This window comes from Oncorhynchus mykiss, chromosome 16 (assembly GCF_013265735.2).
Source record: "Oncorhynchus mykiss isolate Arlee chromosome 16, USDA_OmykA_1.1, whole genome shotgun sequence".
In the NCBI taxonomy this organism is placed as follows: domain Eukaryota; kingdom Metazoa; phylum Chordata; class Actinopteri; order Salmoniformes; family Salmonidae; genus Oncorhynchus; species Oncorhynchus mykiss.
Genome location: NC_048580.1, coordinates 8,110,512 through 8,132,197, shown reverse-complemented (window position 1 = coordinate 8,132,197; position 21,686 = coordinate 8,110,512). Strand labels below are relative to the sequence as shown.

General features: G+C 40.9%; 1 protein-coding gene across 1 annotated transcript in view; it reads left to right on the top strand.

Annotated features, from left to right (window-relative positions):
* The window catches only part of LOC110492812 (growth arrest-specific protein 7), a 91,505-nt gene that overhangs the window by 19,267 nt on the left and 50,552 nt on the right, over positions 1 to 21,686 (top strand). The window contains exon 3 of the mRNA XM_036946081.1: positions 20,421 to 20,498. Coding sequence (XP_036801976.1) covers positions 20,421 to 20,498 — 78 coding nt within the window. The remainder of the gene's footprint in view (positions 1 to 20,420; positions 20,499 to 21,686) is intronic.

Genomic DNA, 21,686 nt, shown 5'->3' with positions numbered 1-21,686 from the left:
CTATTTAGAATGGAAGGTTGTGGACTATTTAGAATGGGAGGATGTGGACTATTTAGAATGGGAGAATGTAGACTATTTAGAATGGGAGGTTGTAGGCTATTTAGAATGGGAGGTTGTAGGCTATTTAGAATGGAAGGTTGTGGACTATTTAGAATGGGAGGATGTGGACTATTTAGAATGGGAGAATGTAGACTATTTAGAATGGGAGGTTGTAGGCTATTTAGAATGGGAGGTTGTAGGCTATTTAGAATGGGAGGTTGTAGGCTATTTAGAATGGGAGGTTGTGGACTATTTAGAATGGGAGGATGTGGACTATTTAGAATGGGAGAATGTAGACTATTTAGAATGGGAGGTTGTAGGCTATTTAGAATGGGAGGAAGTGGACTATTTAGAATGGGAGGATATGGACTATTTAGAATGGGAGGATGTGGACTATTTAGAAGGGAGGATGTGGACTATTTAGAATGGGAGAATGTAGACTATTCAGAATGGGAGGTTGTGGACTATTTAGAATGGGAGGTTGTAGGCTATTTAGAATGGGAGGTTGTAGGCTATTTAGAATGGGAGGTTGTAGACTATTTAGAATGGGAGGTTGTAGACTATTTAGAATGGGAGGTTGTAGACTATTTAGAATGGGAGAATGTAGACTATTCAGAATGGGAGGTTGTGGACTATTTAGAATGGGAGGTTGTAGGCTATTTAGAATGGGAGGTTGTAGGCTATTTAGAATGGGAGGTTGTGGACTATTTAGAATGGGAGGATGTGGACTATTTAGAATGGGAGAATGTAGACTATTTAGAATGGGAGGTTGTAGGCTATTTAGAATGGGAGGTTGTAGGCTATTTAGAATGGGAGGAAGTGGACTATTTAGAATGGGAGGATATGGACTATTTAGAATGGGAGGATGTGGACTATTTAGAAGGGAGGATGTGGACTATTTAGAAGGGAGGATGTGGACTATTTAGAATGGGAGGATATGGACTATTTAGAATGGGAGGATGTGGACTATTTAGAAGGGAGGATGTGGACTATTTAGAAGGGAGGATGTAGACTATTCAGAATGGGAGGATGTAGACTATTCAGAATGGGAGGATGAAGACTATTTGGAATGGGAGGATGTGGACTATTTAGAATGGGAGGTTGTGGACTATTTAGAATGGGAGGATGTGGACTATTTAGAATGGGAGGATGTGGACTATTTAGAATGGGAGGATGAAGACTATTTAGAATGGGAGGTTGTAGGCTATTTAGAATGGGAGAATGTAGACTATTTAGAATGGGAGGATGTAGACTATTTAGAATGGGAGGATGTAGACAATTTAGAATGGGAGGATGAAGACTATTTAGAATGGGAGGATGAAGACTATTTAGAATGGGAGGATGAAGACTATTTAGAATGGGAGGATGTGGACTATTTAGAATGGGAGAATGTAGACTATTTAGAATGGGAGGATGTAGACTATTTAGAATGGGAGGATGTAGACTATTTAGAATGGGAGGATGAAGACTATTTAGAATGGGAGGATGTGGACTATTTAGAATGGGAGGATGTAGACTATTTAGAATGGGAGGATGTAGACTATTTAGAATGGGAGGATGTGGACTATTTAGAATGGGAGGATGTGGACTATTTAGAATGGGAGGATGTAGACTATTCAGAATGGGAGGTTGTGGACTATTTAGAATGGGAGGATGTAGACTATTTAGAATGGGAGAATGTGGACTATTTAGAATGGGAGAATGTAGACTATTTAGAATGGGAGGATGTAGACTATTTAGAATGGGAGGATGAAGACTATTTGGAATGGGAGGATGTAGACTGTTTAGAATGGGAGGATGTAGACTATTTAGAATGGGAGGATGTAGACTATTCAGAATGGGAGGTTGTGGACTATTTAGAATGGGAGGATGTAGACTATTTAGAATGGGAGGATGTGGACTATTTAGAATGGGAGGATGTAGACTATTCAGAATTGGAGGTTGTGGACTATTTAGAATGGGAGGATGTGGACTATTTAGAATGGGAGGATGTAGACTATTTAGAATGGGAGGATGTAGACTATTTAGAATGGGAGGATGTAGACTATTCAGAATGGGAGGATGAAGACTATTTAGAATGGGAGGATGTGGACTGTTTAGAATGGGAGGTTGTAGACTATTTAGAATGGGAGAATGTAGACTGTTTAAAATGGGAGGATGTAGACTGTTTAGAATGGGAGGATGTGGACTATTTAGAATGGGAGAATGTAGACTATTTAGAATGGGAGAATGTAGACTATTTAGAATGGGAGAATGTAGGCTATTTAGAATGGGAGAATGTAGACTGTTTAGAATGGGAGGTTGTGGACTATTTAGAATGGGAGGATGTAGACTTTTTAGAATGTAGTCATATAGTTTTGTCATGACTCCACCTACTCAGTCTATATGAGTAAAGCTGTTCAGTCAGTGCCTTAGCAAGTGAATGTGTTGTGAATGACAGTAGCTATACTAAGGCAGATCAATGACATTCCCAGCATGCATGTCTCAAATCATGGTTTCTCTATATTACTGTGTGTTACTGCGTGCGTGCGTGTGTGTGTGTGTGTGTGTTCGTGCCTGCGTGCGTGCGTGTGTGTGTGCGTGTGTGTGCGTGGGTGTGGGTATTGGGGCAGATGGTCACAGTGGTCTGCACTTGGCCATGAGTAAACATCTCAAATGAAAAGCCTATAATCACGAGCAGAAATACAAGTTGCTCCTTTACCTCCTTCTTCTGTCTCCGTTTAGACGGACGAAGGCCTCTTTGGTCAACGTGTTAATGGTAAAAGACCAACCAGGCCAGTCATGTTTGGCTATATCCTCTTTCTGAAGCAGTGTCTGTCAGAGAGCCAAAAGCATGGCACTTTCCATTGTTATTTCCCTTATATAATAATTTCATCGCTGAGTTGATTCCCCTAATGTGTTGTGTGTTTGTCAGGTCTGGAGAATAACCATATCTGTCTTTCGAATGGGACGTTAAATGGGTGTCCTGACCTTATCGTTGGAGTTGGGTTGTTAACCCCGGTGTCCTGGCTAAATTCCCAATCTGGCCCTCATACCATCATGGTCACCTATTCATCCCAGTTTACAATTGGCTCATTCAGCCCCCTCCTCTCCCATGTAACTATTCCCCAGGTCGTTGCTGTAAATGAGAATGTGTTCTCAGTCAAGTTACCTGGTAAAATAAGGGTTATATAGATGAGAGGAGGGTGATATTACAGAGAGATGTGAGTGATGTTATAGAGATATGAGAGGAGGGTGATATTATAGAGAGATGTGGGTGATGTTATAGAGAGATGAGAGGAGGGTGATATTATAGAGAGATGTGGGTGATGTTATAGAGAGATGAGAGGAGGGTGATATTATAGAGAGATGTGGGTGATGTTATAGAAAGATGTGGGTGATGTTATACAGAGATGAGAGGAGGGTGATATTATAGAGAGATGCGGGTGATATTATAGAGAGATGTGAGTGATATTATAGAGAGATTTGGGTGATATTATACAGAGATGAGAGGAGGGTGATATTATAGAGCGATGAGAGGAGGGTGATATTATAGAGAGATGAGGGTGATATTATAGAGAGATGAGAGGAGGGTGATATTATAGAGAGATGTGGGTGATGTTATAGAGAGATGAGAGGAGGGTGATATTATAGAGAGATGTGGGTGATGTTATAGAAAGATGTGGGGATATTATACAGAGATGAGAGGAGGGTGATATTATAGAGAGATGTGGGTGATTTTATAGAGAGATGTGAGTGATATTATAGAGAGATGTGGGTGATATTATACAGAGATGAGAGGAGGGTGATATTATAGAGAGATGAGAGGAGGGTGATATTATAGAGAGATGAGGGTGATATTATAGAGAGATGAGAGGAGGGTGATATTATAGAGAGATGTGGGTGATATTATATAGAGATGAGGGTGATATTATAGAGAGATGTGGGTGATATTACAGAGAGATGAGGGTGATATTACAGAGAGATGTGATGAGGGTGATATTATAGAGAGATGAGATGAGGGTGATATTATATAGAGATGAGGGTGATATTATAGAGAGATGACAGGAGGGTGATATTATAGAGAGATGAGGGTGATATTATAGAGAGATGAGAGGAGGGTGATATTATAGAGAGATGTGGGTGATGTTATAGAGAGATGAGAGGAGGGTGATATTATAGAGAGATGTGGGTGATGTTATAGAAAGATGTGGGTGATATTATACAGAGATGAGAGGAGGGTGATATTATAGAGAGATGTGGGTGATATTATAGAGAGATGTGAGTGATATTATAGAGAGATGTGGGTGATATTATACAGAGATGAGAGGAGGGTGATATTATAGAGAGAAGAGAGGAGGGTGATATTATAGAGAGATGAGGGTGATATTATAGAGAGATGAGAGGAGGGTGATATTATAGAGAGATGTGGGTGATGTTATAGAGAGATGAGAGGAGGGTGATATTATAGAGAGATGTGGGTGATGTTATAGAAAGATGTGGGTGATATTATACAGAGATGAGAGGAGGGTGATATTATAGAGAGATGTGGGTGAAATTATAGAGAGATGTGAGTGATATTATAGAGAGATGTGGGTGATATTATACAGATATGAGAGGAGGGTGATATTATAGAGAGATGAGAGGAGGGTGATATTATAGAGATATGAGGGTCATATTATAGAGACATGAGAGGAGGGTGATATTATAGAGAGATGTGGGTGATATTATATAGAGATGAGGGTGATATTATAGAGAGATGTGGGTGATATTACAGAGAGATGAGGGTGATATTACAGAGAGATGTGATGAGGGTGATATTATAGAGGGATGAGATGAGGGTGATATTATATAGAGATAAGGGTGATATTATAGAGAGATGAGGCTGATATTATAGAGAGATGACAGGAGGGTGATATTATAGAGAGATGAGGGTGATATTATAGAGAGAATGATGGTGATATTACAGAGAGATGTGGGTGATATTACAGAGAGATGTGATGGGGGTGATATTATAGAGAGATGAGGGTGATATTATAGAGATGAGGGTGATATTACAGAGAGATGTGGGTGATATTACAGAGAGATGAGATGAGGGTGATATTACAGATACTTGTGGGTGATATTACATAGAGATGAGGGTGATATTATTGAGAGATGAGGGTGGTATTATAGAGAGATGAGGGTGATATTACAGAGAGATGACAGGAGGTTGATATTATAGAGAGATGACAGGAGGGTGATATTATAGAGAGATGAGGGTGATATTATAGTGAGACGAGGGTGATATTGTAGAGAGATGAGGGTGATATTACAGAGAGATGACAGGAGGGTGATATTATAGAGAGATGACAGGAGGGTGATATTATAGAGAGATGAGGGTGATATTATAGAGAGATGAGAGGAGGGTGATATTATAGCGAGATGAGGGTGATATTATAGAGAGATGAGATGAGGATGATATTATAGAGAGATGAGGGTGATATTATAGAGAGATGAGAGGAGGGTGATATTATAGAGAGATGAGGGTGATATTATAGAGAGATGAGATGAGGGTGATATTATAGAGAGATGAGGGTGATATTATAGAGAGATGAGAGGAGGGTGATATTATAGAGAGATGAGGGTGATATTATAGAGAGATGAGATGAGGTTGATATTATAGAGAGATGAGGGTGATATTAGAGAGAGATGTCAGGAGGGTGATATTATAGAGATGTGGGTGATATTACAGAGAGATGACAGGAGGGTGATATTATAGAGCGATGACAGGAGGGTGATATTATAGAGAGATGAGGGTGATATTATTGAGCGATGAAGGTGCTTTTATAGAGAGATGAGATGTGGGTGATATTATAGAGAGATGAGATGAGGGTGATATTATAGAAAGATGAGGGTGATATTATAGAGAGATGACAGGAGGGTGATATTATAGAGAGATGAGGGTGATATTATAGAGAGTTGACAGGAGGGTGATATTATAGAGAGATGAGGGTGATATTATAGAGAGATGACAGCGATGAGAGGTTTATTTTCTGTCAAATTTCGTTGGAGGGAAATGCTTCCTTTTCATAACTTTGCACAGAAATAGACACAGCATTAATGGTCATCCAGCTTAAACATGTAAGTTATTATTGTAGTTGTGGTCATGTGAAACCAGCCTCTGAGGGGCATAGACAATCACCAGGCCTTATTTCCTGTTCTTTCCTCATGTAATTGGGGAAATGAAGCAAAATAAATGCACAGTCCATACACACACATACACACACATACACACACACACACACACACACACACACACACACACACACACGCTTACGTTCACACACACGCTTACGTTCACACACACACACACACACACACACACACACACACACACACACACACAGTTCAACAGCAGAGCAAATGTAACTGGCTGTTTTCCTAACAGTCTCCACCTATCTGATAACATTTTACTGAAACAATCTGTTATTTATAGAATCTCAGCTATTTCAACCTCCCTCTCTCTTTATGTTAAAGTTCAGTTTGATTAGATACTGCTGTTGTGTGTGTGGTTGTGTGTGTGTGTTTGGGCGTGTTCGCGTATATGCATCTACGGCCGTGTGTGTTATAAATGTGCGTTGCCATGGTAACCAGAGGACCATCATGCGTGGGTGAGCGAGCGCTGTTATGGTTATGGCTTGTTTCTTAGAGGTTTCCTTCCTGTATTTCTGTACAGAACAGTATGGGGACGAAGTTGTGGTTTCCTCATATTCTCAATGGGCATCGCCCTCTCTCTGTCCAGGGGGTAGCTTGATAAACATCCTCAACCGCAAAACCACAGCCTGCCGTCTCACTACAGGTCACTACATACCTATTTACACTAACTGTCTGTGTGGGGTCTTTCAAAATGTCTGTTAGACTGTTTATAGATGTCTATAAATGTATATGTATACTCTGCATAGGTTACAGTGACAATGCTTTGTGCATAGTTCAATGTGGGTAGTATCTGACAGATCCCTTTGTCCTTCCTTCTTGTGAGTTGTATTGAGTATTGAGTTACCAGAACCTTCAGGCTACACAACAAAACAAGGGTTCCTCAAGGGTTCTTTGTGAAGGGGGATGGTTCTATGTGGAACCATAATGACTCAAAGAACCCTTGGAGCTCTTCAAGAGGTAATATAGGAGATAATATAAAATGTAGGGGAGGAGGCTCATTTGAATATTTTGGGGTGTGGTTTACACAGCTTGTTTTGTGCATCTGTGAGTGAGAGTGTCATTACAGTTTATCTAATGTGTTGTGTTATGATATTACATCATAGCAGGTTGGTAGAACCATAATTGTCAAGGGTGGGCTTGTGGTAAAGGGTGGAGTGGAGTTGAATGGTATTGAATACATAATGCACTTGGTTTCCATGAGTTTGCTTCCATTCCACTCACTCCTTTCCAGACATTATCATGAGCAGCCTTATCGGGCTCGTCAGCAGCCTTATCGGGCTCGTCAGCAGCCTACATTTTATAGTTGAAAACTTGACTGAGGAACAAAACTCTTGTGAAAAATGGTAAAAGTTGTTCCGGAACAATGTGTGGATGAGCGAGCGAATGAGGGAGAATGGCAGCAGAAGGCAGCTCGAAACTGAGAGATGGAGTTCATCATGTCGGAGGATGAGGAAGAGCGAGGATGGTGAGAAGAAGCAAACTGCAAACCCGAACTGGCTGCGTTGTGCAAGTTACGCACCTGAAGGCAGGTAGTGAACTTTGATCTTGACAATAGTGAGGTCATCAGGTGAGGTGAAAGCTTCCGAGCACCACCCCAATGGTCAGGAATATGCCCGAGATGATTCTGACCCAGTGGGAGTATGATTCTTGGAGAAAGATCCATGCCTTTTGGCCAATCCGTTTGTGGTATCAGGCTGGGTAAAGGAGTTGGGTTCTGTCGATTCATTCAGCGTATCCAGAGGTTGAGTGCCCTCTCCCTGTTTTCGAGTCTCTGGACAAAAGTGGTCTCCTGCTTTGCTCTCTGGGGCAGAGAGCCACTGGAAGGAGTGGTAACTGGGGTCAGGTTAAGGTGGATCAACTGAAGTTGTGGATCCCGGGTGTCTGTGATACTCGTCGTTTGGTGCGATGCAGACCCGGTGTGAGACTCAGGAGACCGTGTCTGTCCTCCTGAGTTGTGATGTAGAGTGTTTGTGGGATAATGTCATGCTAGGGTATATCAGTTATCCTGTGAGAGCTTTTGTTTCCGAACCCACTATGGTGTTTCAGGTGCTAATTTTATTTGTCATGTTGCAGCAGTATATAGGAGGGAGATTCCGAGGTGTGAGAAGTTTACAGGATGGCATGGGACAAAATATTGTGTAGTTTCAGGGGAAAAAGTGGAGTGTTTCAATTGTGGCGGTGGCCATGTTGGATCAAAACTGTCCTGTGTGAGTGAAACAGGTGGAGGTTTCCATGGTGAGAGCAGTGCAGGAAGTGTCATGCTGAGACAGTGAGACAGGTTGAAGTTTCCATGGTGAGAGCAGTCCAGGAAGTGTCATGCTGAGACAGTGAGACAGGTTGAAGTTTCTATGGTGAGAGCAGTGCAGGAAGTGTCATGCTGAGACAGTGAGACAGGTGGAGGTTTCCATGGTGAGAGCAGTGCAGGAAGTGTCTGGCTGAGACAGTGAGACAGGTGGAGGTTTCCATGGTGAGAGCAGTCCAGGAAGTGTCTGAATGAGACAGTGAGACAGGTGGAAGTTTCCATGGTGAGAGCAGTGCAGGAAGTGTCTGGCTGAGACGGTGAGACAGGTGGAGGTTTCCATGGTGAGAGCAGTGCAGGAAGTGTCATGCTGAGACAGTGAGGAAAGTAGAGGATGGTGGACTAAGGGTGACGGAGCCTGAGAGGATCCCTGTGAGTAGTAGGCCAGTACAGAGTGACCTGGACAGTTTGTGCTTTAGTAAGGTTGGCTTCTAGGCATTTGTACCGCATAGATCGAAAGGAAATCCCAGGAGATTGAATTGGAAGGAGGAGCCGCAGATAAGTTTTTTGGGTATCAGAGATTTTAGTGCAGAAGAACTACAGGGGGTTTTGAGAGAAGGGGTGCCAGCCTCCGTGCGTGGAAAAAAAAACAGGAGGGTGACCGTTTCTGAGATACTGGATCCGGCGAGCCTGGCACCGACGATCATACCACGCTCAAAGTCATTTAGGGCACTTGTTTTAGCCATTCTAACGTCCATCAAACAGTAACTGAATGCCTCGATGCCTATCTGCCTGCTTTATATAACACACCACGGCCACATTCTAACGTTCAATCAAACAGTAACTGAATGCCTCGATGCCTGTCTGCCTGCTTTATATAACACACCACGGCCACATTCTAACGTTCAATCAAACAGTAACTGAATGCCTCGATGCCTGTCTGCCTGCTTTATATAACACACCACGGCCACATTACTCTCTGTCTGTAGGAACAAACCATTTTCATGAACGTTTACCTAGATGGTGGTGTAATTATCCTTATCCTTTTTACAAATGTAATGCACTTTCCAAACTGTGAAAGGCAGCAATACGCAGCAACGCATCTAGTCTGCAGGAAAACCACACGAAGAAGAGGAAGATGACATGTTATATACGGTATGGCTATGGCCGGTGACTGTGTCTTGTGAAAGACTCACATGTGGCCTTCTGTCAATTTATGAACAGTTGACTAAATCAGTCAGTGGTTCTCAATTCTCTCCTCGGGGACGCCCAGCTGTTCCAGAGGTAGCTCACTTGATTGAACTTGTCAATTAACACAATAATAACACCTATGGAACTGCAACAATATAATATGGCTGACCATAATAAAATACCCTCTATGGTCCTTTAAAAATATCTACAAAGAACCTTTCAAATTGAGAAAGGTTCTTTATAGAATCATTCTCCAGAAAGGTTCCATAAAGAACCATAAAAAAGTGTTATAACCATAGCTGAACCGTTTTTTGGTACTATATAGAACCTTTTATTAATGGTTCTTTATAGAACCTTTGGAACGGGTTCAACCATACAGGTTCAATTTAGAACCTTGAGAGCATGGGACTTTATAGAACAATCAAAAAAAAGGTTCTATATAGCACCAAAAAGGGTTCCACTATGGTTACGGGCCAAATAACCCCTATCTTGTACTATTTAGAACCATTGTTATTTTGTGTGTATAACCAAATAAATGTGACCGACCGGCTCAAGTAGGTCTTATGTTGCAAAATGTTCAATTATGTTTTTTACATTGGATAAAAGTAGAGACTCAGAGCTACATCATACACTACAGTTAAGGAACAATGTGAAAGTAATTTAGCTTTGAACATTGATAAACTTGTAAAGTCACTTTTGAGAAAATGGTCTTTAAATGTTTTGGAGGTACTATCGGAGTGCCCTTTATCTACACCCATTCAGCATCATTCACACCCTCTTAAGCCTTAGCCCCACCCATTCAACATCATTCACACCCTCTTAAGCCTTAGCCCCACCCATTCAACATCATTCACACCCTCTTAAGCCCCTCCCACCTCTTTAAGGGTTGATCCGTACGTTCTGTACTAACTTGCCAGCTACTTCCAGACATCTAAGAGAGAGAGAACCTCCCACTGAACATTACTCACCCTGGCAGAGCTGGTTAGGCTGTTATGTTATCCAGAGCTTTCTAGACTGTAACTGTGCTGTCAGATTGTCCGTTTGTAAATTCAGAGCGTTTCACCTTCAGAGTGCACACATTTGCCACATTTCAGGCTTCAAACATAAAGATATAAAACTGTATTTTTTTGTGAAGAATCAACAACAAGTGGGACACAATCATGAAGTGGAACGACATTTATTGGATATTTCAAACTTTTTTAACAAATCAAAAACTGAAAAATTGGGCGTGCAAAATTATTCAGCCCCCTTAAGTTAATACTTTGTAGCGCCACCTTTTGCTGTGATTACAGCTGTAAGACGCTTGGGGTATGTCTCTTTTAGTTTTGCACATCGAGAGACTGACATTTTTTCCCATTCCTCCTTGCAAAACAGCTCGAGCTCAGTGAGGTTGGATGGAGAGCATTTGTGAACAGCAGTTTTCAGTTCTTTCCACAGATTCTCGATTGGATTCAGGTCTGGACTTTGACTTGGCCATTCTAACACCTGGATATGTTTATTTTTGAACCATTCCATTGTAGATTTTGCTTTATGTTTTGGATCATTGTCTTGTTGGAAGACAAATCTCCGTCCCAGTCTCAGGTCTTTTGCAGACTCCATCAGGTTTTCTTCCAGAATGGTCCTGTATTTGGCTCCATCCATCTTCCCATCAATTTTAACCATCTTCCCTGTCCCTCCTGAAGAAAAGCAGGCCCAAACCATGATGCTGCCACCACCATGTTTGACAGTGTGTTCAGGGTGATGAGCTGTGTTGCTTTTACGCCAAACATAACGTTTTGCATTGTTGCCAAAAAGTTCAATTTTGGTTTCATCTGACCAGAGCACCTTCTTCCACATGTTTGGTGTGTCTCCCAGGTGGCTTGTGCCAAACTTTAAACTACACTTTTTATGGATATCTTTAAGAAATGGCTTTCTTCTTGCCACTCTTCCATAAAGGCCAGATTTGTGCAATATACGACTGATTGTTGTCCTATGGACAGAGTCTCCCACCTCAGCTGTAGATCTCTGCAGTTCATCCAGAGTGATCATGGGCCTCTTGGCTGCATCTCTGATCAGTCTTCTCCTTGTATGAGCTGAAAGTTTAGAGGGACGGCCAGGTCTTGGTAGATTTGCAGTGGTCTGATACTCCTTCCATTTCAATATTATCGCTTGCACAGTGCTCCTTGGGATGTTTAAAGCTTGGGAAATCTTTTGTATCCAAATCCGGCTTTAAACTTCTTCACAACAGTATCTCGGACCTGCCTGGTGTGTTCCTTGTTCTTCATGATGCTCTCTGCGCTTTTAACGGACCTCTGAGACTATCACAGTGCAGGTGCATTTATACAGAGACTTGATTACACACAGGTGGATTGTAAGCCGAAGAACACCATCCCAACCGTGAAGCATGGGGGTGGCAGCATCATGTTGTGGGGGTGCTTTGCTGCAGGAGGGACTGGTGCACTTCACAAAATAGATGGCATCATGAGGTAGGAAAATGATGTGTATATATTGAAGCAACATCTCAAGACATCAGTCAGGAAGTTAAAGCTTGGTCGCAAATGGGTCTTGCAAATGGACAATGACCCCAAGCATACTTCCAAAGTTGTGGCAAAATGGTTTAAGAACAACAAAGTCAAGGTATCGGAGTGGCCATCACAAAGCCCTTACCTCAATCCCATAGGACATGTGTGGGCAGAACTGAAGAAGCTTGTGCGAGCTAGGAGGCCTACAAACCTGACACCAGCTCTGTCAGGAGTAATGTGCCAAAATTCACCCAACCTATTGTGGGAAGCTTGTGGAAGGCTACCCAGAATGTTTGACCCAAGTTAAACAATTTAAAGGCAACGCTACCAAATACTAATTGAGTGTATGTAAACTTCTGACCCAATGGGAATGTGATAAAATAAATAAAAGCTGAAATAAATAATTCTCTCGACTATTATTTTGACATTTCACATTCTTAAAATAAAGTGGTGATCCTAACTGACCTAAGACAGGGATTTCTTACCATGATTAAATGTCAGGAATGGTGAAAAACTGAGTTTAAATGTATTTGGCTAAGGTGTATGTAAACTTACGACTTCAACTGTATAAATGTGGCCGATGTGAAATGGCAAGCTAGTTAGCGGTGGTGCACGCTAATAGTGTTTCATATATTGAACTATGGATATATAGTCTGTGGAAGGAACAGTCACACTTACATAGGCCTGACTCCCTGACATCATACAGCAATGGAACAGCTGGTACAGTAAGTTTATACAAGTGGCGTCTTATGTATTTAACCGTTGTCTCAGCTCTCCTGGAATTAAGCCTAAACTATTAGTAAACCCATTGGAGGATGTGTGTAGAGACAAAGCCCACTTCTCATGTGAAGGAGAGAATCTCTCCGATCTGCATTTCCAGGTACCAGTTGCTTAGTAACCTTCTCTTTTGATGTAAACATTGCAGTTCTGTTGTAATTCTGATAGTAAATAGCGATGTTTCTTTCAACTTTTCAGAACATTATCCACTGTAATTAAATTCATTTCCTTTTTATTGTCTGATTAAAGGTGTAATGCCCCTAGGCCTGCACATAAAATTAACTCATTTTCAATATAATTAAAACATTGAAACATTACTTTCCGGTTCATTTTCTAATTAAAGGAGGTGTACACCTAGGCCTGCACATAAAATTAACTCATTTTCAATATAATTAAAACATTGAAACATTACTTTCCGGTTCATTTTCTAATTAAAGGAGGTGTACACCTAGGCCTGCACATAAAATTAACTCATTTTCAATATAATTAAAACATTGAAACATTACTTTCCGGTTCATTTTCTAATTAAAGGAGGTGTACACCTAGGCCTGCACATAAAATTAACTCATTTTCAATATAATTAAAACATTGAAACATTACTTTCCGGTTCATTTTCTAATTAAAGGAGGTGTACACCAAGGCCTGCACATAAAATTAACTCATTTTCAATATAATTAAAACATTGAAACATTACTTTCCGGTTCATTTTCTAATTAAAGGAGGTGTACACCTAGGCCTGCACATAAAATTAACTCATTTTCAATATAATTAAAACATTGAAACATTACTTTCCGGTTCATTTTCTAATTAAAGGAGGTGTACACCTAGGCCTGCACATAAAATTAACTCATTTTCAATATAATTAAAACATTGAAACATTACTTTCCGGTTCATTTTCTAATTAAAGGAGGTGTACACCTAGGCCTGCACATAAAATTAACTCATTTTCAATATAATTAAAACATTGAAACATTACTTTCCGGTTCATTTTCTAATTAAAGGAGGTGTACACCTAGGCCTGCACATAAAATTAACTCATTTTCAATATAATTAAAACATTGAAACATTACTTTCCGGTTCATTTTCTAATTAAAGGAGGTGTACACCAAGGCCTGCACATAAAATTAACTCATTTTCAATATAATTAAAACATTGAAACATTACTTTCCGGTTCATTTTCTAATTAAAGGAGGTGTACACCAAGGCCTGCACATAAAATTAACTCATTTTCAATATAATTAAAACATTGAAACATTACTTTCCGGTTCATTTTCTAATTAAAGGAGGTGTACACCAAGGCCTGCACATAAAATTAACTCATTTTCAATATAATTAAAACATTGAAACATTACTTTCCGGTTCATTTTCTAATTAAAGGAGGTGTACACCAAGGCCTGCACATAAAATTAACTCATTTTCAATATAATTAAAACATTGAAACATTACTTTCCGGTTCATTTTCTAATTAAAGGAGGTGTACACCAAGGCCTGCACATAAAATTAACTCATTTTCAATATAATTAAAACATTGAAACATTACTTTCCGGTTCATTTTCTAATTAAAGGAGGTGTACACCAAGGCCTGCACATAAAATTAACTCATTTTCAATATAATTAAAACATTGAAACATTACTTTCCGGTTCATTTTCTAATTAAAGGAGGTGTACACCAAGGCCTGCACATAAAATTAACTCATTTTCAATATAATTAAAACATTGAAACATTACTTTCCGGTTCATTTTCTAATTAAAGGAGGTGTACACCTAGGCCTGCACATAAAATTAACTCATTTTCAATATAATTAAAACATTGAAACATTACTTTCCGGTTCATTTTCTAATTAAAGGAGGTGTACACCAAGGCCTGCACATAAAATTAACTCATTTTCAATATAATTAAAACATTGAAACATTACTTTCCGGTTCATTTTCTAATTAAAGGAGGTGTACACCAAGGCCTGCACATAAAATTAACTCATTTTCAATATAATTAAAACATTGAAACATTACTTTCCGGTTCATTTTCTAATTAAAGGAGGTGTACACCAAGGCCTGCACATAAAATTAACTAATTTTCAATATAATTAAAACATTGAAACATTACTTTCCGGTTCATTTTCTAATTAAAGGAGGTGTACACCAAGGCCTGCACATAAAATTAACTCATTTTCAATATAATTAAAACATTGAAACATTACTTTCCGGTTCATTTTCTAATTAAAGGAGGTGTACACCAAGGCCTGCACATAAAATTAACTCATTTTCAATATAATTAAAACATTGAAACATTACTTTCCGGTTCATTTTCTAATTAAAGGAGGTGTACACCAAGGCCTGCACATAAAATTAACTCATTTTCAATATAATTAAAACATTGAAACATTACTTTCCGGTTCATTTTCTAATTAAAGGAGGTGTACACCAAGGCCTGCACATAAAATTAACTCATTTTCAATATAATTAAAACATTGAAACATTACTTTCCGGTTCATTTTCTAATTAAAGGAGGTGTACACCAAGGCCTGCACATAAAATTAACTCATTTTCAATATAATTAAAACATTGAAACATTACTTTCCGGTTCATTTTCTAATTAAAGGAGGTGTACACCTAGGCCTGCACATAAAATTAACTCATTTTCAATATAATTAAAACATTGAAACATTACTTTCCGGTTCATTTTCTAATTAAAGGAGGTGTACACCTAGGCCTGCACATAAAATTAACTCATTTTCAATATAATTAAAACATTGAAACATTACTTTCCGGTTCATTTTCTAATTAAAGGAGGTGTACACCAAGGCCTGCACATAAAATGTACTACTTTTCAACGTAATTGAAACTCTAAGGTCACAGAGACCTGCTATCAAAATAGAATGTAAACCCATATTTAACTTTCCTCATTGACGCACTTTACTCATGCTAATTTGTCAATGTCCCTTTAAAGTAGCAGAGTCTTAGCAGTTTTTGTAAGATAGGTTATCTACTAACCTAACATATGGAAATATTTTAAGATAGTAATAACATAGACCATCAAGCTATTTGATTTTGTATTTTAGCACCCCTGTAGGTATAAAAACAGGTTTTACAAATTATTTGATGAAACATTGAATTTTGAATTAGAATTTGGCTTTAGAATGTCTCACCAATACATGGCAAATAAGATATGACAAAATTATATCAAACGGATGTATGGTTTGAAGTGTGTGAAATGTATCTGAGAGATATACTGTACATCGTCACCAGGGACTATGGGACGATGCAATAATTGTGTATAATATTCTACTACTTATGTAGAAGAAAGAAAACATTCACCAATCTACTCTAGGGCAGCCCCTATCTACCACTCTAGGGCAGCCCCTATCTACCACTCTAGGGCAGCCCCTATCTACCACTCTAGGGCAGCCCCTATCTACCACTCTAGGGCAGCCCCTATCTACCACTCTAGGGCAGCCCCTATCCACTCTAGGGCAGCCCCTATCTACCACTCTAGGGCAGCCCCTATCTACCACTCTAGGGCAGCCCCTATCTACCACTCTAGGGCAGCCCCTATCTACCACTCTAGGGCAGCCCCTATCTACCACTCTAGGGCAGCCCCTATCTACCACTCTAGGGCAGCCCCTATCTACCACTCTAGGGCAGCCCCTATCTACCACTCTAGGGCAGCCCCTATCTACCACTCTAGGGCAGCCCCTATCTACCACTCTAGGGCAGCCCCTATCTACCACTCTAGGGCAGCCCCTATCTACCACTCTAGGGCAGCCCCTATCTACCACTCTAGGGCAGCCCCTATCTACCACTCTAGGGCAGCCCCTATCTACCACTCTAGGGCAGCCCCTATCTACCACTCTAGGGCAGCCCCTATCTACCACTCTAGGGCAGCCCCAATCTACCACTCTAGGGCAGCCCCTATCTACCACTCTAGGGCAGCCCCTATCTACCACTCTAGGGCAGCCCATATCTACCACTCTAGGGCAGCCCCTATCTACCACTCTAGGGCAGCCCCTATCTACCACTCTAGGGCAGCCCCTATCTACCACTCTAGGGCAGCCCCTATCTACCACTCTAGGGCAGCCCCTATCTACCACTCTAGGGCAGCCCCTATCTACCACTCTAGGGCAGCCCCTATCTACCACTCTAGGGCAGCCCCTATCTACCACTCTAGGGTAGCCCCTATCTACCACTCTAAGGCAGCCCCTATCTACCACTCTAGGGCAGCACCTGATCCACCAGTCTAGGGCAGCCCCGTTCCACCAGTATAATTCAGCCCCTATCCAACAGTATAAGGCAACCCCTATCTACCCCATATGGCGGCTGTCAGCAGATTCAGAGAATTCAGCGGATTCAGTGGATTCAGCGGATTCAGTGGATTCAGCGGATTCAGTGGATTCAGCGGATTCAGAGAATTCAGCGGATTCAGAGGATTTTGTGGATTTTGTGGATTCAGAGGATTCAGCGGATCCAGAGGATTCAGCGGATTCAGAGGATTCAGCGGATTCAGTGGATTCAGCGTATTCAGCGGATTCAGAGGATTCAGCGGATTCAGAGGATTCAGCGGATTCAGAGGATTCAGTGGATTCAGAGGATTCAGTGGATTCAGCGGATTGAGACGCATCCAACGCAAGAACCCAGAAGTCTCTAGCTCAAACAAACGGCTCTAGGGGGATCACAACACTTCTAGAACACCTGAGATTATTTAGATTGTGGTCGAGATTTGGTTGAATGCTATCTTGGTGCATCATTATTATAGCGTAATGAGACTGGGAGAGACTTGTCAGGATGACATTGGGACTGCTGTAGCTCCTAAGAGGAGGATACATTGACAGCGCTAACCTGGTTATACTGTATGTCTCTCCATTAATACCTGATTCCTGTTATCTGGAATTATTTTCTTTGACAAGCTAGCAGAGTGAAATAGGGGCAGAATTCACCTTTTAATAAACCATTTGTGAATGTGTGATGCATCAGATTTGAAGGGACAGACTGTCTCCTTGGAGTCTGTCTGTCAAATGTTTCTTTCTTTCTCTCTCTCTCTCTCTCTCTCTCTCTCTTTCTCTCTATGCATGTCATCTGAGTTGATGGTTTTGGCTTCCCTCCCTGCTTAGTTCAGGCAGACAGCTCAGTGTGAGCCAAATACACAAATGAAATGAAAGCTGCTATGTCTCAAAGGCTCTTGTGACACTAAAGGGTAATTGAGATAAATGGTGTATTGTGTATATGGATATTGGAGTTAAGTGAATCTGAGATTTTCTCTCTCTCTGTCAGGGTCTGTGTCAGTTGTGCTTCTCATCCTCTTTTCTTTCTTTCTCTCTCTCCTCTTGTTTTTGCTTCCTCCGGCAAGAGCGAAATGGGGATACATGAATTGAAAGAGCGAGGCAGAGTCTATTGGTGACGTTAAACAGCCAGACATACACTGTAATTGGATTTACTCAATGTGTGCACCTGGTGTTTTTAACACGTGGATTTGATGATAAAGCGGGAAAAACAAACGTGGACATAGAGGCGAAGACCACGACCAGAGTGTCACCGTAAGAGTAAATAAAGATAGTTTCACATTTTTTTGCTTTGTTGTCTTTGATTCTCCCTTTGGAAAACAGCAGGTTTACACACTTGAGTTAATCTGGCTCATATTCGTATCTCTGTCTAAGAAGTTGATACAGTAACAAAGGCAGGGCTATTACTTGGTTGGGTTGGACAGAAACTATCAACATATTCATCTCAACATGGATCTTAATATGGACAAGTGTTTGTTTCATGTAAACCTCTTGGTTAGATTTTTCTATTGTGTTATTGACTGTACGTTTGTTTATGTGTAACTAACTCGGTGTTGTTGTTTTTGTCCCACTGCTTTGCTTTATCTTGGCCAGGTCGCAGTTGTAAATGAAAACTTGTTCTCAACTGGGACCTGAAATCAAATCCAGGGTGGTGATATTCTACAGTCTGTGTCTTCAGAAAGTATTCAGACCCCTGGACTTTAAACACATTTTGTTTGGTTATCAGCCTTATTCAAGAATGTATTACAATTCGTTTTTCCCCTCATCAATCTATACACAATAATACCCCATAATGACAAAGCAAAAAACGTTTTTTTAGAAATAACACATTTGCATAAGTGTTCAGACCCTTTACTCAGTACTTTGTTGAAGCACCTTTGGCAGCGATTACAGCCTCGAGTTCTTGGGTATGATGCTACAAGCTTGTCAGGTTGGATTGGGAGCGTTGCTGCATAGCTATTTTCAGGTCTCTCCAGAGATGTTAGATCGGGTTCAAGTCCGGGCTCTGGCTGGGCCACTCAAGGACATTCAGAGACCACTCCTGCATTGTCTTGGCTGTGTGCATAGGGTCATTGTCCTGTTGGAAGGTGAGCCTTCGCCCCAGTCTGAGGTCCTGAGCACTCTGGAGCAGGTTTTCATCAAGGATCTCTCGTTCATCTTTGCCTCGATCTTGACTAGTCTCCCAGTCCCTGCCGCTGAAAAACATCCCCACAGCATGATGCTGTCACCACCAGGCTTCACTGTACGGATGGTACCAGGTTTCCTCAAGATGTGACGCTTGGCATTCAGGCCAAAGAGTTCAATATTGGTTTCATCAGAACAGAGAATCTTGTTTCTCATGGTCAGAGTCTTTAGGTGCCTTTTGCCAAACTCCAAGAGGGCTGTCATGTGCCTTTTACTGAGGAATGGCTTCAGTCTGGCCACTCTACCATAAAGGCCTAATTGGTGGAATGCTGCAGAGATGGTTGTCCTTCTGGAAGGTTCTACCATCCCCACAGAGGAACTCAGGAGCACTGTCAGAGTGACCATCGGGTTCTTGGTCACCTCCCTGACCAAGGCCCTTCTCCCCCTATTGCTCAGTTTTGGCCGGGTGGCCAGCTCTAGGAAGAGTCTTTGTGGTTCCAAACGTCTTCCATTTAAGAATGATGGAGGCCACTGTGTTCTTGAGGACTTTCAATGCTGCAGAATGTTTTTGGTACCCTTCACCAGATCTGTGCCTCGACACAATCCTGTCTCGGAGCTCTACAGACAATTCCTTCGACCTCATGGCTTGGTATTTGATCTGACATGCACTGTCAACTGTGGGACCTTATATAGACAGGTGTGTGCCTTTCCAAATAATGTCCAATCAATTGAATTTACCACAGGTGGACTCCAATCACAGTTGTAAAAACACCTCAAGGGTGATCAATGGAAAAAGGATGCACCTTAGCTCAATTTCTAGTCTCATAGCATAGTTATGTAAATGAGCTATTTCTGTATTTTTTTTAACACACAGAACAATTATTTTGTGTGGAGGTGTTAACTAATGGTGAATAAACTATAAACTATAAAAAATTAAAGACAGTCACACACTCCATATATAAGCTCCCAGTAATTGATTTGGTAAATCATCATAAGGATTTATAAATATTTGCAAAAATGTATAAAAATCTGTTTTTGCTTTGTCATTATTGGGTATACTCAAGTTCAATTGGCTTTCATGTTCCTGTCTGTTTCCAGAGACAACATGGGAGAGACCTTCCAGGGTACCTGGGACACCCAGCACCCCTCTGAAACACAAGAACTCACTACCTACAGGTACTAAAGCTGTCTCTCTCTCCCTCTCTCCTTCTCTCTCCCTCTCTCCTTCTCTCTCTCTCTCTCTCTCTCTCTCTCTCTCAATTCAATTCGTTTTATTGGCATGACATAACAATGTACATATTGCCAAAGCTTACTTTGGATATTTACAATATGAAAATAATAAGAATCAAAATTGTCAACGGGACAACTGTAACAACAATAACCTAGGGTCACAATAACCATACATTGAACAATAACAATAAGTATACAGCAGAGGACATGTGCAAGTTGATTTGTCTGTCAGACACTGTCCCTCAACTTATGGCAGTCAGCAATGTAGTGCGCTGCCAACCCACAGCTCTCTGCGTCCTCCCCCAACAGGACGGGTAGCCTATCCTCATCAGAGAGGTCTTTGAAACCTTGAATAAGGGTTTCAAATTTGGGGAAATTACATTCTCTAATTATATTTTTGACATTTTGTCAGGAAATGCCGCTCTGTCTCAGGTTCTGCTGTTGTGCAGTGGTTGCACAGCCTTTCCTCTACAGGGAGCCAGGTTTTCCTGTGTCTACCCTTCTCAATGGCAAGGCTGTGCTCACTGAGCCTGTACTTTGTCAAGGTTTTTCTAAGGTTTTGATCAGTAACCATGGTCAAATAGTTAGCCACGGTGTACTGTCGATTTGGGGCCAGATAGCACTGCATTTTGCGTTGTGTTTGTGTTTCCCAATAAGCAATATAGTTTTGTTTTGATTGTGTTGTAATTTGTTTCATTCTGATTGATTGGATGTTCTGGTCCTGAGGCTTCAGTGTGTTAGTAGTTAGTAGCCCCAGGACCAGCTGGATGAAGTGACTCTTTTCTTTGCTCAGCTCTTGGCATTGCAGGGCTTGGTAATGATATGAGAGGGGGTCACTGTATTTTAGATGTTTCCAAAACTGAATTGCTCTTTTTTTAGTTTTTATTATTAGTGGGTATCGGCCTAATTCTGCCCTGCATGCATTATTTGGTGTTCTACGTTGTACACGGATATTTTTGCAGAATTCTGCATGCAGAGTTTCAATGGGGTGTTTGTCCCATTTGGTGAAATCTTGTTTTGCAAGTGGACCCTACACCTTGCTCCCATAAAGTGCAATTGGTTCAATGACACATTCAATTCGTTTTAGCCAAATTTGAATAGGTATTTCAATTTGGATTGGGTTTTTTAATGGCT